Source organism: Gymnoscopelus microlampas (genome assembly GCF_963454915.1).
Source record: "Gymnoscopelus microlampas genome assembly, chromosome: 18".
Taxonomy (NCBI): domain Eukaryota; kingdom Metazoa; phylum Chordata; class Actinopteri; order Myctophiformes; family Myctophidae; genus Gymnoscopelus; species Gymnoscopelus microlampas.
The window spans coordinates 5,831,384-5,848,452 of record NC_139955.1 but is presented as its reverse complement, the minus strand read 5'-3'; the positions used below and the strand labels follow the sequence as shown (position 1 = coordinate 5,848,452).

General features: G+C 42.3%; 1 protein-coding gene across 4 annotated transcripts in view; it reads left to right on the top strand.

Annotated features, from left to right (window-relative positions):
• n4bp3 (NEDD4 binding protein 3) overlaps positions 1-7,030 on the top strand; it is a 48,928-nt gene extending 41,898 nt beyond the window's left edge. For all 4 annotated transcript variants that reach the window (XM_084086018.1, XM_084086017.1, XM_084086019.1 and 1 more), the window contains exons 7-11: positions 9-216; positions 400-492; positions 1,648-1,926; positions 2,412-2,679; positions 5,397-7,030. In XM_084086018.1, the coding sequence (XP_083942144.1) occupies positions 9-216; positions 400-492; positions 1,648-1,926; positions 2,412-2,679; positions 5,397-5,797 (1,249 nt within the window). In that variant the 3' untranslated portion in view covers positions 5,798-7,030. The remainder of the gene's footprint in view (positions 1-8; positions 217-399; positions 493-1,647; positions 1,927-2,411; positions 2,680-5,396) is intronic.
• The last annotated feature ends 10,039 nt before the right edge of the window (positions 7,031-17,069 follow it).

Genomic DNA, 17,069 nt, shown 5'->3' with positions numbered 1-17,069 from the left:
TCCTCCAGTGCCTCCATGGGTCACATCAACACCATCGGCTCCTTGGACCGGGCGTGTCTGTCCCAGAAGGCCGTGGGGGGCTCGGGGGGCGTGGTCATGGCGGAGATGGCACACATGACGTGTCGGAGCATGGCCACGCTGACGCGCCTGGCGCCCTACGGCGGAGAGGCTCCGCCCCCTTACGAGCTGGCCCTCTCCGTCTCTGTGGAAGAAATGGTTAGTACCGGAAAAGACCGATTCGATTGAGTTGTAATGAAAAAAGACAACATGATCTCTTAAAAATATCAGTGTCAGTCTCTAGTTTTAGGGTTCCAAAGTTTCCAAAGACAAGATGTGATGACAGCCCTGATGGACGGAGGCGTTTGATTACAGATCCACTGCGTTTTGTTCTCCGTTCAGGTGCGTGACCTGGAGGAGCGGCTGGTGGAGAAAGAACACGAGCTGAAACAGATGAAGAGGAACCTGGATGAGAGCGAGGGAGCCATCGCTCAGGTGAGTCACACTGTCAGCCTGTCACTGCAGGCTTATCCTCTCTGTCAGAGAGGCGTGATAAAGCACTGGTATCTGTTAATTTTTAACGCCATTTCAGGAATGCTTCCCCCTTTGTATTTGTTCTATGTTGACTCAGAACCCTAGTCCCTACCAGACCCGCTCGAGTGACTTCCTGACGCTCGCGGTTCCTCTTGCTCAGACAGAGCGACGCAAGGCAGCATTTTCTGTCAGCGCTCCATCTGCTTGGAAGTGTCCGAAGTCCTTAAAATCAGTTCACTTCCTTTATCTATTTTAAATTGTATTTGTTTTATTATTATTATTTTATTATTATGGCTGTATATAAGACTCTACCTGTTGAGTATTGTGTTCTGTGGATTGTTACCTCGGCTACCTGAAAAAGAGGGCCTGCCCCTCAACCGTACTCCGAGGTTAAATAAAGGTTATGATGATGATGCTCCTTTTTCCATTCATCTCTCATCCATCCGTCTGTCAGAACTGAGGGAGTCAGATCTCTAGAGTCTGACCGATGCCAGATCGGTTTGAAAAAGCATAGATCATTCGATTAAAGTTTCGGAACATAATGTATATTTTTAATAAACACAAATAAATGTTTAGAAAATATTTGAACGTTGGTACCTATAGTGATTGTCACACATCGGATTCATGATAGGCTCTATGCACAGCAGCTATATTATCACTTCCTTCACAGGTGTTACCAATGATACTAATGAAGGCTCTGTTCCATTTAGTGTAGCACAGTGGTTTCCACGACCCCCATAACTCTCAGAGTTACACACCCGCAAGGGGCCATTTGGAAGCCCATGAGGGTCCCTGGACCCCAACTTTAGACCCACTGGTGTAGCAGAGTGTTTCCAGTGAGTCAACATGCACAATATCAGCACCCTGACTCTGTTTGACCATGAATGGAACAGAGCCTTCATTAGTATCATTGGTAACACCTGTGAATGTCTTCATAATATGGCTGCTGTGAATAGAGCCTATTGCGGTTACCGACGTCAAAAAGGTCCAAATAAGGGCTCAAATCTCTTCTCGTCTGTCTGTCTGTCTGTCTGTATGTGACCTCTGCACTCCGGTGGTTTGGGGGGGTCCGTCCTGGCACTGAAAAGTTTGGGAACCCTTTTGCTCTAACTGCAGGTGTTCGAGGGGAAACAGCGTCTGTGGGAGAAGGAGGTGGACGAGCTGAAGCGGCTGTACGCCGCCAAGCTGCGGCAGGTCTCCCAGCATGCTCAGCGCTCGCAGCGCAGCATGCAGCTGCAGCTGTACAAGGCCCAGCAGGAGAAGAGGCGGCTGCAGGAGGACATGGACGCTCTGAGGATGGAGAGGAGCCGCCAAGAGGAGCGGGAGGAGGAGGAGGAAGGAGGGGCCACCAGGGTGAAGGTCACCTCCCCCACCCTGGAGGAGACCCAGTGGCAGGTACCACCAAGCCTGTCGCAATCGTCCGATAATCGTCCGATCACAATTATTTGGAGCTATTAATGAAATCGCAACTATTTTATTTATAATTATTTTCCTTTCCGCTCGTCTGTATAAAAACGGACGGATGAAGTGGACAGAAATGTCATATTTCTACTTTCAAAATGGCGTCCCTATCAGCTATTTATTTATTTAATTATTTATTTATATTTTACAATGTGTGTACTGTATAATTCAGGGTTAAGTGGTTAATTAGACTAATACATTGATGTAGTCAATTATAAAAATCTATTAGAATGTTATTATGTCGATTTATTGATACATAAGATACATATTAAATATGTAAGATAAGCTTCTCGATTATCCAATTAACCTACACGAGCAAGATTAAGTCTGCTATTGGTTCTAAATATCAGTTTCGATGTTATTTTTCGGTTAAGTGTTCTCATATCGTGGGTGTTCTCCTTTGCCGTCGGGGTTCCCAGGTGTGCCAGAAGTCGGGCGAGATCTCCCTGTTGAAGCAGCAGCTGCGGGACTCCCAGGCCGAGGTGACCCAGAAGCTCAGCGAGCTGTTCCAGGTGAAGACGCAGCTCCGGGAGGTGCGCGCCGAGCTGCGCGGCCGCGACGCGCACATAGACACGCTGCAGCAGGCCCTGCAGGGAACGCAGCCGAGGCGCAGGCAAACCCCCGCCGCGCACAACAACAACAGCGCGCACGACGAGGGCAGAGCGGCGGCCGAGGAGAGTACAGCAGGTGAGTGGAGGAAGAACAGCAGCCGGTGTTGTTTATGTGGGGGATGCTGAGGTTTTTGCCGTCTTACTTTTCACCGGTGGTTCTTCAAAGTGGGGTCCAGGGACCCTCAGTGTTCCTCGAGGGGGTTCCAAATGGACCCTTATTGATTGATTGATTGATTGAATACTTTATTAGTCAGAAATGTAAACAGCACGTGGTACAGTAAGACATTAAGGCTAAAAAAAACACAAAAAAGTCTTGGGGACTTGTTTCCATTGTGGTCCCTTACAGGTCTGTAACTCTGAGAGTGTACAGATGGAACCAAATGGACCCTTACGGGTTTTCCATTTAGTTATGGGGGACCTTGAAATTAAAAAGTTTGAGAACCATAGCTTTTCATGTTTCACTTCACAACTGTCCATCCAGCAGACACCAAGCACACTTATAATATATAAGTATTTAGTAATTCCTTTATTCAGTATTAATATACTGTACTAATGATTTAAAGCGCTGTGACACTTTGGTAGAGGTTTTGGTTGTGTAGTTAACTCGTCATGATGTAACTAGTCCAATTGGTGAGATTTCTTGCTCCGTTGCTCCATTGATTAGAAATTGATCATCCAAAAATAATCTCGTCAGTTAAAACAGCTCTCAAAGTCACTCTTTTAGCACATAAACGAACGCAAACAAAGCTAATGCTGCCAATATTTAGCATCACAAAACCCAGTAATTTAAAAAAAGAAAAATGTAAACTTGAAGTGGATTTAGCTATTTGTATTAGGGAGAAGAACCGGACTGGATCCACGGATTTGGATCCAGGTCTTCAAATCTAAAATCAACAGGAAGTTGACATTTTTAATTTATTTAAAAAAAATGCTGTGCTGGGTTTTGTCAGAATATGCTTTGTTTGCGTTTGTTATGTGCTGTAAGAGTGACGTTGAGAGCTCTTTCACTGTGCAATGTAAGTCTAGACTATCATTGCTTTTGGATTACACATTTCTAATCATTGGAGCAAGAAATCTCACCAATTGGACTAGTTACGTCAATTAAATACAGTGCACAACCATTTATATTATGAACTTGGATAGAACTCATCCTAAAGTCTCTAATTCATTCTGTTTTTGGAAAGTTCACTTATACTAATTAACATTAACTCCTGTCATTGTTGTAGTGGTGTGGACTCTGCCATCCACTTAGAACAATTTTGTTACTTTTACATTGTAACTTTACAGTAATAGTGCTCAATGTGGATGTCCCATTACCCCATCTGACATTGTGTGTCCTCCTCCTCTCCCCACTCCCATGAAGACAGAATCATAAAAACAATTGTGTTAATGAGGGGAGTTAACGAGGTGTTAACGGGAAACAGGTGCATGTAGCTTTATGAGCCTAACACAAGATCCCTTCCCCACTATCATTCCATTCTATTCTTTACACTACCCTGTAATACCCTCATCACTCTGTTTTATGTCTTTATTTGTCACAAAATGAGAGTGTGAATGGGCACCAAGTCAGTAAAAACTGTGAAAATTCAAAAATGGAACAGGAGGTGACTCAGTCGAGCTTGCAGAAAAACCATAAAGGTTCTAATTTGATCCAGGCCAGGACAAAATAAATTGCATAAATGTATAATTGAAAAAATACAACTAAAAAATCTAACATTTAATGGGGGAGGCAGAGTGACAACCTCTGCCCATGGCAGAGACAGAATACACTTTTACGGAGCCGTGTCCCTTATATACTCTGCAGACTCCACCCTTACCAAACAACCAACTAGCAAAGCTATAACAAAGCTATAACAAAGTATAATAGCAATCCACCCAATATACAACCCATGTTCTAATCAATCAGCTAACAGGACAGGCACCCCTCAATCACCAATCACACAAACTACACAGCTAGGCTTCAACAGGCTGCTCCCCCAATACAGCATCTTCCTGTGCAGAGATTCTGGTCACAACAGAATGTCACTGTGTGACTGGGAATACGTGTTACAATAGCTCTTTATTCTGATAGTAATCATAAGAGTATTTGTTCAGTAACAGGGGTCTCCCCGTCTCTCCAGCTCTTCAGTAAAAAACTAAAACATTTTCAGGTTGGGATAAACATTTTATCCAATCAGGAGCGAGAACTCATACAGGATAAACAAGTGAAATTGGAAGTGATGACATAAGAAAATGAACAGACAAAATTGGAACTGTTACTGGCACACACGCTGTTACTGGCACACTTTTTTCAGTAACAGGGAGAGCCATGTTACTGAACAAACACTCTGTAGCAATGATTACTATCAGAATATTGTGCTTTAACATGTTAACCAAAAAAAAGATCACTTTAATAAATAAATTGGATGTCACCCGGGGATCCAAACTAGTGAAAATAGCCGATTGAGCGATGCGACGTTAGCTTGTAGATTTGCTATTTTCACTACTTCTTAAGTTTTTTTAAGAACCGATCTGTCATCTTTGTCGGAGTACCCGTTGTACCCGCCTGTCTGTGTCCCTTTTAAGTCCATGTATGGAGATGTCAGGGATGTCCTCCCTTAAGCCAATTTTAATATAAGGATGGAATTTCTTAGAATGTATTTTGTTTGTTTTTAAATGTATCAAATTCTTGTGAAAAATAGCTTTTTTATTTCTGAAAAATGTCGTTTTTTTTTATCCTTTGAAATGAAAAGGGTCCCGGCCCACTGTTTGGGAAACACTGACTTACCCTACCTTTAATTGAATGGATTGCAGGAGGGTGCGGGGGCTCCACGGAGGACCGTCTGCGCGCGGAGCTCCTGCTGGAGCGGCGCCAGAGCGAGGCCCAGGCCACGGCCTTCGAGGAGGAGAGGCGCACGTGGCAGACGGAGAAGGACAAGGTGATCCGCTACCAGAAGGAGCTGCAGGCCAGCTACCTGGAGATGTTCCACCGCAACGAGGCTCTGGAGAGGGAACTGCACCTCCTCCACGGCGGGAGGGAGCGCGAGGAAGGAGCAGGAGGAGGAGGAGGAGGAAGAATGGACAGCAGGAACGGGACGCTGGAGAGGGAATATCCAGAGAGGAGGAGGAAGGAGAGCGCGGGAGGCAGCGAGGAGGAGGAGAGACCTTCCTCGGGTCTACCGTGGATCGAGAGGATCGAATCTTCTGAGATCTGACGGTGGACATCATGCACTCCATGATATACTGGATTCCACTGGCTCTCAACCTTTTTGAACCACTTAGAGAACTTAGAGAACGTCGTCTTAGAGAACTGGACTCTGTACTTTGACTGAATTCTTCCGTCTACACGCCAAATGGCTTTGCCCAAAATAGACGATCTTCAAGCTCACAAGGTGTCGCATTGCGACACGTTGTGAGCTTGTAGATCTGCTATTTATTTTTTTTCGGCGAATGTTCACTCCCCCCAGAATAGGCATGATTTCAGTGTGAAGGAGCACACCATTTTCAACCTCATCTTCATATAACTGGTCCTCACTCATGCTCATTATTCCATAATACTGTATACTATCCTTGTGCATGGCTCTTTATGGACCTGATGAACTGGTGGGCCACGAGGGTATTGCAAGTGGGCCCCCAAATTAATTGGTAAAACACTAAGATTCTAATGATAATTATAACATTAATATGAAAAAAAGAATAATAATGTTTTTTGTTGTTGTTGTTGTTCAGTTTTCATTGTGATGCCAATAAATAGGAACTTAAAGTATACTACATTGGTTCCGTTGATCCAAGCCGGGAACACAATAGATTGATTATAAAAACATAAACATGCTCTAAAAATGCACGCGGCCCACCCATGCACAGTATGGGTGGGCTGCAAACGCTTTCAATATTTTCTAGTGGGCCCCAGATCCGGAAAAGGTTGGTAAACATTGGTCTACTACATCCACCTATATGCTACCCTCTATATGCCATGAACCTGATCCACGGGTCTATGCCCTCGTCCTGCAAAGACTGGAATGTTACACACTATTAGGGATATCCATTATTTTCTTTATATATTTATTATATATCAACGAATCTACATGAAACATTTCGAATAGATTTTCTTATAATCGACATCACTAAATCGATCAACCGAATAAGCCCTACTTTATACTTAGTCGTACAACGATGTCACGCAAAAATACAGAAAATAACCGATGCGGTGAGTTGTGAGCTTGTAGATCGTCTTTAAATTGTATTTCAGAAAAGTTTTTTTCCACCAAAATCTATTATTTTATTAAATTGATCATTTTCTAATTAAATCAATTAGTTTGATTAACTGTTGCACCTTTATCACACACACACACACACACACACACACACACACACACACACACACACACACACACACACACACACACACACACACACACACACACACACACACACACACACACACACACTGGTACTAAGTAATGCTACATAATTATAAATATACACCATCAAAACATTCTATCCATCTATGACAAAAAGAACAGTATCATCTGTATAAGCTTCAATAATGTACCCACTCTGACTTTGTCCCAATGATAATAACCTGTAATCTATTACTGTAAATGAACACATGAATTTGTTGATTGCTATTATGTGTGGTCACACTTGGTTGGGACTGCTGTATAGTTTTGACTGTAAAGCCGAGGAGGATGCAAAGGGAGAGGGGGGGGGGGCAAAGATCAGAGGGGGTGGAGTGAGTGAGGCCTTGTCTATTTGTAGCTTTAGGTCAGTGGCTCTCAACCTGTGGGTCGGGACCCCCCGAGGTGTCCCCATATGACTTTGGGGGTCCCCAGATGACAGTAAAGTGACAATGTAAAAAAATCAAAATTAAATGATTTTTTCTGCATCAAAAGTAATCAACAAACTATCGTATACTTTAAAAACTGGTCAAACATTGGCCAAATTGTCAAATAATATAAGAGGCAAAAATTGTGAAAATGTTTTCACAATACACATACATACAAGTGCTTGTCAGGGTGGGGGGTCCCCAGTTCAAATATGATTATTGTGGGGGGTCACGGCCTGAAAAGGTTGAGAACCACTGCTGTAGGTGGTCGAAATGTTTAAAACGTGTTGCACAAAAGCATAACTTGCTTTCATCCATTTGAACCTGGCAACGCTATTTTGGGTATGTCATCTTGTCAAAATAGTCAAGAAATGTTCTAACACATCACCATGTGATGCATTGTGAGCTTGTAGATCAGCTATTTTCACTATTCATCATAGGAGAACTATATAGTGTGTGTGCGCGCGCGCGCGCGCGCGCACACACACACACACACACACACACACACACACACACACACACACACACACACACACACACACACACACACACACACACACACACACACACACACACACACACACACACACACACACGTGGGTGGTCTCAGCTTTTGTCACATGTAAGAAGGGGGGGGGCTCCAAGGGAAAAAGTTTGGCAACCACTGCTGTACTTAATGTTCTTTGGATTCAGGGTACGACCTTGGATCTGGCAGGCTAGCTTTACTGCTGGGGTTAAGTATCTAGGATTAGAGCGATCTGATGCCAAGGTACTAATTATATTTTGCCATTAAGAAATCTAAATGTATTACAAAAGGTAATTTTATATTTTTTGATGTTTTTTTTTACACTCCAATTTATGCCACATAATCAGCTGTGCACGTACATAACTTGTCATTGGAATTTTTATGTTTTTACTGTACTCACTCGTATAAACAGGCCTCCTTTTACATCATTCAAATGGTCTGAGAGTTAGAGGATACGATCGATCCTGCTTGTTAAGGCCATTCATTACACACTGGCTGTGAATGGCGCGCATCAGAACAGTCTTATGTACCTACTCCGTCAATGTGCGCTGTCCGCCCTGAGTTCCAATATGCTACTGTTCAGGCATCACCGCACGGTGAATAAAGATTGTGTGGCGCTTCCAGTTGGTGCTATGGGCGTCGATACTGCGTCGCAAGCGGTCTGATTTGGCCTTCAGAATAGAATTGTGCCGGAGACCTGCCAGATGAGAGCTAACGTTGAACATTGTACACGTACATAAAAGATTCATGAAAATTCTAACACCAGCTCTGTTTTGACCTTGACTTTCGACCTTTCTTGTTTTGAAACCACGTTTATGTACAGTATGGATGTTATATTATGTTTGTTCTGAATTTATAATAAACATTTTATTGTGGCGTTGAAAATCATCAGAGTCAGATATATAACAATACGATATGATATATAGCCTACCACTGGTTCTCAACATGGGGTCCTTGCGGGGTTCCAGTGGGTCCCGAGCTAAATAGTTTGGAACCAAATGTACTCTTGTAGGTCTGTAGAAATGTAACATTTAAGGAGCTCGGGTGACACAGTGGTAAAGTATCTGCCCACCACCGCAAAGTCTATAGAGCGTGCCAAAATTCCTGAAAGGGGCGTCAACAAGTGTCTTTTGGTAGCGGCGGACATCTTTGAGGGGTAAAAACCAGGTTGACTTAACATTGCCCAATGCCACGCCCAATGCCAACGCCCCCCCCGTGGTGACGCCGCGTTGGCACGCTCTATAGGGGTTCGAATCCACAGCGGTGCATCCGGCTTTGTCGAGCGTCCATACGAACACAATTGACCTGTGTTCGGGGAACGGAAGCCGGGCAGGGATGGTGATATTTGTCACTTCGCACGGGCTGGGGCGGCACCTGTCTCTACATCCTCCAGGTGGGGGCTCCTCACTGGCAGGTGAGCCAGTATAGGATAACGACTAAATTGGGGTAAAAAAAAAGGGTAAAAAAAAAAAAACATTTGTACACTGTCAGTTAAAATGAAATTTAAAAGTTTGAGAACCAGTGATACGTACTGTATATATATATACGCATGTATATAACATACATACCTCTATGTACATACACCCGATCATCTACTGAACTTTGGGCCGAGCCAAACTGGAAAAATCACGGATAAAGCTGTTTCTTATAACTTCTGCAACATCCACAGAGCATAAAAGCTGTCCCTGCGTGCACCAATAAAACAGGGCTGCAGCAGGGCTAATATCGTTGGTCGGGTGGAAACCTGTCCAAAACTGTTACTTTTCAGGATTCAAATTTCCAAAGCATCAAAAGTAGCAGATCGAGCTTGTGGATCTGCTACTGTTGATGCTTTTGCATGACGCTGTAGTATGATCAAAGTAGAGCATTCATGTACAAAAATAAATAAATGTGGAGATATGAGGTTTCTGCCTGGACAGCAACGATATATACCTCCATGCACATACACCTGATCATCTACTGAACTTCAGGTCGAGCCAATATCAACTGGCGAAACCACTTGGCAAACTGATAAAGCTGTTATTATAACCCATTGTTGGCTACTACCCTGGGTAAATAAAGGAATATATATATATATATATATATATATATATATATATATATATATATATATATATATATATATATATATATATATTCAAAGATTTGCACACATTTGCAAGATTTTTCAAAAAATAGCAGGTCTACAAGATTTCGGATCTACAAGCACTTGGTGCCGTGCTATGAGTTTGTATATCTGCTATTTTTTTTTTAATAGCCAGAGAAATCTTAAAATGACACAGTCTTAATGGAATAAACGTCTACATTTCAACAGGGCATAAAGTCCCTGAGTGCACCAATAAAACAGCCAGAGATGGGGGCTTTATGACAACACTAACCAGAAAGAGGAGGCGGCTTGCAGCAGGGCTAATAAGCTTTTTAGAGGCTTGGCCTTGGGGTCCTTATTAGCCAGTGGTGGGAACGTAATTAAGTACGTTTACTCAAGTACTGTACTTAAGAATAATTTCGGGTGCTTTCTTAGGCGGATTAGGAGGAAACGGGCCCCTGGGCCGAGACACACAAAAGCCCCCCCCCCCCCCCCCCCCCCTTCCGTGCGTGCACGTGCATGTACAAACCATGTAAAAAAAAATGCGGTTAAAATGCGGTTATTAAGGGAAATTAATAGGGGTTTTTTTCGGTTAAAAACGTCTCTGCACGGCGGCAGATAGGCTAAGACCCCTTAACAGACGACGTCACACTGATAAGAACCAGTATGCGTGCAACCAGTATGCGCGCAATGAAACCCATTCTGTCAGGTCTCGCTAGGACGCGCCTCACTAGCCAACTAACCTCGCATCACCAGTCTTTCCAACTAGCCAACACACAAGAGGGGGTTGGGGTGTGCTGAAACCAGCGCACCCCGAAACAACAGGTTGAGAATTGATTGCGTGAAACAATCACCTGTGCGTCCAGTCTCAATGTTGGTAAACAAATAATGCATGTTTTAACTATAACTCAAACAACAATAAAACCAGCAATCTGGGGACAACAGTATCAACACACTCTTCCAGCCTGTCAACTGACTGGCACAGTATTTCCACTACACAGGATCTACAGGCTATTAAAGCCAACAGCACACATTTAACCAAATTCACCCACAAATACGTTTAAGCCACTTCTATTAACAACATAATAAAAGGCAGTGCAGAGTAAAAAAAAAAAAAAAAGCCATGTCTTACCTTGTGCCAAGCGTTGCCTTATATTCCTTTGTGTTGCTAATGACACTAGATGTACTCTAATCTAGCCGTTTTTAATTAACGGTTTAATTTGGTTATTTAGAAGCCTGTATCAGTTATCCTGTTTTTCAAGCCACCGCGGTGTTTTCAATAGCTTCATTGGTTGACGTCACAAAGTCGCTTTGATTGGTTGAGATGCGCAGAGAGGGTTTCAGAGCAGGAAGCCATGCCCATATATGTCAGGCGAACAGCCTTTTACTATGTTGATGAAGCGCAAGGGGGCGGGTGGGGAGACAGTCGCCGCGCTGTAGTCAAGGCACAGACTACTGTGTTGTTGACGGGCAATGGATGCACGCTTATGAGAAACAACAACAATAAAACCTGGCAAAACAGTTGCGTTCATTAGCGCAAGATGGAGGCTAAAGGAAACATTCAGTCTAAATGTCCTGTTTGCTTATTCACAACTACTGTGCCAGATAATCCCCACACCAAGAGAGTAAAAAAAGGAAAAAAACGTTTCAGTCATTATTCACACCGACTTCACTGTAGCCTATAGTAGCCTTTTCATAAATTAAATTTGTACTTAGGCTGTCCTGAAAGTTTATAATATTTAGAGAAATTTAAAGTTTCAAATACAAAAGTAGTAGTAGTAGTTGTGAATTACTGGACATTTAGACTGAATGTTTCCTTTATCCTCCATCTTGCGATAATGCACGCAACTGTTTTGCCAGGTTGTATTTTTGTTGTTTCTTATAAGCATGCATCCGTTGTCCGTCAACAACAGTAGTCTGTGCCTTGACTTCAGTGCGCTGACTCTCTCCCCACCCGCCCCCTTGTGCTTCAACAACATAGGAAAAGGCCGTTCGCGTCATGGCCATGCTTGTGGTTCTCAACCTGTGGGTCGGGACCCGGACCCGACATGATTTTGGGGAATTCCCCAGATCACAGTGAAGTGACAATTTAAGGACTTTTAAGACCTTATTAATACCTAAATAAAAGGGGGGAAAGACCATTACTGAATCACAAGTATCTAACCAACTATACTATAAAAAACGATCAAACATTGGCCAAATCATCAAATACCATAAGAAGCAAAAATTGTGAACTTAGCAGATCTACAAGCTTACAATGCCTTGCAACGTGAGGCGTTGTGAGCTTGTAGATCTGCTATTTTCACAACATTTATGTGTGGAACCGAGTCAAACAAAATGTAATGCCTCAACTCCTACATTCCAAGTGCTTGTCAGGTGGGTGGGGGGGTCCCCAGTTCAAAATTATGATTATTTTGGGGGGTCAAAAGGTTGAAAACCACTGCTTCAAAGCGTCAACTATATATATATATATATATATATATATATATATATATATATATATATATATATATATATATATATATATATTTTATTAGGCAGAAATGTAAATAACAGCACAAGTACAGTTGTTTCCATTGAGGTCCTTGGTATTCAATTCATAAACATTTAGTAGCACCAAACAGTTTGATATCTTTTTTTTTTTTTTTTTTTTAACATAAAAAAAAAAGTTTTAATAAAAAAAAAAGAAGAAAAAAAGCTCAAGCTCAGGGGCCCCCCTAGCTCAGGGGCCCCTGGGCCTGGGCCCAGTCGGCCCGTTGGTGCTTTTACTTTACTTGAGTAGGCCTACGTAACCCTCACGTATAGCACCTACCTTACAGACAGAGTTGGAAGGCAGACTCAGATTTTGCATAAGTAAAAGGATCAATACCACGATGTAGAAATACTTAGGCCTATACTGTTAACAAGCAAATGTCCTTTATTCAAAATACTTTTAAGTCAAAGTACAAAAGTATTAGCATCATAATATACTTAAAGCAGCAAAGGTAAGTGTTCATTGTGCAGAATGGCCATTTCAGAATCATATTACCATGTTGTTGAACTATGATTATTGATTATTAACCACTTAAGTCCTACTCTATACTTAGCCTTTTCGAAAATAGCCGATCTTGAATGCGCTGTATGCTTGAGGGGTGAAAGGTTGGCTGAGATGCAGTCATAGGAGGGTCTTTGTTTGCTCAAGGAACACAACGTTTCCATGGAAACCCTCAAAGATAAAAGCTACCAGAAAGTGACAGGTAGCCTATATTTAACAAAAAACAAGTTGTGGGAGTTGAGTGCTGGAAAGTACCAGAATTTAACCGCTTAACCCCTCTATTCTTAGTCAAACAGACCTGAGTTGCAAGTTGCAACTGTAGGCCTACTATAGTACACTTTTTTTCACTCTACACAAATAGCCAATCTATAAGCTCACAACGCATGGCAATGCAGTGCCTTTAGTTACAAGTTATGTCGTGATATGAGCTTGTATGTGTGTGTGTGTGTGTGTGTGTGTGTGTGTGTGTGTGTGTGTGTGTGTGTGTGTGTGTGTGTGTGTGTGTGTGTGTGTGTGTGTCTGTAGCTGTGCATATGGAAAAGGGGGGGTGGGTATGTGAATGCATATAAAGTATGAATCCACGCACAGGTTTATTTTTAATTCAGGGTCATAACATGAAGATTTGTGAGCAGCGTGTGACTCACCGGGGTCCTTTACCTCTCCATCTCATCTGTTATATAATAACAATATAATAAACCTGAGCTCAATATAACTGCATGGCTCAAATCATGGCTTCAGGCCACAGACCATCCACTAGACTAGAGCAGGGGTTCTCAAACATGTTCATGTCAAGGACCCCCAAATTAATATGAATTTGGCCTGCGGACCCCATCTGAAAATATGTTGTGCCATACAGATCTACTATATTGTATTGACATACTCTACCATACCCATGCACTAGTTATATTGTATTAACATACTCTACCACAGGGGTCTTCAACGTTTTCAGGCCAAGGACCCCCTAGCTGAGAGACAAGATGAAGCAGGGACCCCCTCTATATTGTATAAAATTGTGTTTCAGATTCAACATTTTTTGTTTACGTGGTCTGCTCTTTTTTTCCCTCTACACCTATACCTCTTTGCCAAAAAATAGCAGATCTACAAGCTCACAACGCCCACAAAGATTTGGCGGACCCCCTGTAGTAACTCTGAGGACCCCATAGGGGTCCCGGACCCTCTGTTGAAGACCCCTGCTCTACCATACAGATGTACTAGTTAGATTGTATTAACATACTTTACCATAATAATAATAACAGGGCTAAAAACTAAAGGTGACAGTGCCTTTGCAGACCATTGACATTAAGACAAACCACTGCTAAAAGCACACTTGTCTGATAAAACAGGTAAGTCTGTCCTTTATTTGAGGGAGTAAGGTTTGTGTCATACAGTTACTAAAATAGATATAATGCAATAGCTCCACCAAGTGGTATTAAAAGGAATGTAACAACAATTCACTAAAAGCCAAAAGAGCACTCAAAAACCTTGTCTTTGGAGTATAAAGTTATTATTTTATTTTCAGATGCAAGTATTATGAAACATGTTAGAGGATAAATATTTACAATTAAACTTGCATTAACAAACAATAGCAGGAAAATGCAAACATTGAACAAAAGTTATCCAACAGAAGAAGAACAGTACAGAAAGGCTAGCAGTCTATGTGAAGAGAGATGAAGCAATGAGTGATTGTCAACCAAAGAAGAGAAATAAAATAACGCCAACTCAAGTGAACAGAAATCACACAAAATGTGTGCTTTTCCTCAAACCAAATAAACAGAAAGTTCAGAAAGAAGGAGAAAAAAAGACACTATAGTTCATCTTAAATTGTAGCTTAAAACCAGTGATGAGGGATGTTATCGTTGCCGTCAGGGAGAATCCTTGTATCTCTGTCCACATTTCAACTTTTTTTGTTTCGTTTTGTTTTTCCACGTAAATGAATGCCCTACTTTGTCATGTATAACAGTGTCGCACAAAAGTAGCGAAAATAATGTCGCTACATTTGAATTCTGAAATTATATGTGAAAGTGTGTCTGTGGGTTTTATAAATATTGAACCAATGAAAAGTATTAACAAGAGCTTATGACTAAACATGAACTACATTGGATCCGATCCATTGGTTCTCAGGGGTTAAAGCAAAAAAGAATCCCAAGACTGAAAATTATTTTCAGACCATGTCCCAATATGTGATTTTTGATTTTTAAACATGGCACATGGAATCCTCAAGACTGAAATCAGTCCCCAGGACTGAGAACTTTAATCCCTGGGTTCTCCCCATTTACTGAAAAGTAACAGTTTTGGACATACAAAGGTTTCCACCCGACAGCAACGTTTTGTTGCATCGTCAGTGAGTGTTTATGCTGGTACAGCGCTTGCCGAACAAATAAGCCTCACTCCTGTGAGGTGACATCACCATTTGAAGGGGGTGTACGTGTATATATGTTGCAGTACGATTGGAAAACCAGTCAGATTGAGAAAGGAGTGCTCATTTTCTTTGAGTTCACCTCCTGCGCTCCCCCCTGCGGGGCGGCCCCCCCCGTCAAGAAAAGAAATGACTAGGGGGGACAATGATTCCCAAATCTGTCCCTGGGACATAACTCGGACGGCGCTCAGTCGGCTGAAGGTGACTTCGCAACGCTCGGCACGGCGACTCGCTCGCCGGCGGTGCCTCTCGTGGCTCACCACGTCACCTTCAGACGGCGCGCCTCCGTCTGTGAAAACGAGTGCACCTTTTTCAATCCGACTAATTTTCCAATCATACTTTGACATATATACACACACACAGTCTATATCAACGATATCGGACGTAAACCTCTTATCTCCATATTTTAACTTTTTATGTTGTTTCCGTAAAATGAATGCCCTACTTGATCATACTAGAGTGTCAAAAATAGCAGCTCTAGAAGCTCAAAACACGCCTCATCGACGACACGTTTTGAGCTTGTAGGTCTGCTGTATTTTAATTTGAATCCAGAATAGTAACAGTTTTGGACATAAGGAGGTTTCCAACCGACAGCAACGATATATATAGGGTTATTGATTCAGTGTGGAATATCTACACAAACTATAGTACATCCTGGCTTGGACCCCCAGGTGTAATCTGAAACTTTGTTTTGGTTGAATAAGAGGGCAAAACCACCAAATTAGTTAGCCATTGGCATTAACGTCGAAAACTGTTCGCCAAATGTGATCATCTTAGCCTGCCTATTAAAAAATGACATTACATGTGCACTAAAGCAGACAAATAGTGTGCTTCACCGCAAATGTGATGGCATGTTTTTAATAGCACCAGAACGTGTCTTTAGTTTAGAGGGTTCCACTCCCTATTAAAACTGGGATTAAATCTGCATTAAAGTAGTATATTTGTCACCATGTGTACAATGAGCCCTGAGGAGATGTATGGATTTTTCAATGTTTCTATTCTGACTCAACCTGAAATCAAAGCCAAACATTATGCAGCAGCAGTAGCAGAGAAGTTTTCTATGTATATATATTGAAAAATGAGCGCCACAATGTTCAGAGGACCTCCCCCACCCGTAACGAGTAAAGCTAAATCACAAGCCTACAGCCACTGCAAGATAGACCTAGATGGCTATCATCACATTTTTTAACTACACGTCTCCAAATCACACTGTGTGCAAAACCGAGGATACACGAGGCAGGACTGCGTAGCTAGCGAGGCAAATGGTAACAAACTGAGAAAAGAATCCTGTCGGAGGTTGTTAGTATTGAAGGTTATGCTGTATTGTCAGTTACGGGCATTGTTTACATTAACTTACTATCTTACAAGTCGTCTCAGCTCTAGCAATGAAGAATAGAAACAAAGCACATTTCACAGTAGTATATTTTTGTTGTCTTTTTTTTTGTGGTATTTTGTTAAATACATATACGGAAACAAGACACATGGCTTCCATGATGAGGACACAACTTGCTGCTGGTGCAGTCGGTCACAAGGCGAGCTGCGTTTTCGCCAACCGTCTCGTTTAGCGTCCGACCGATTACACCCCCAAACACCAGCCAGC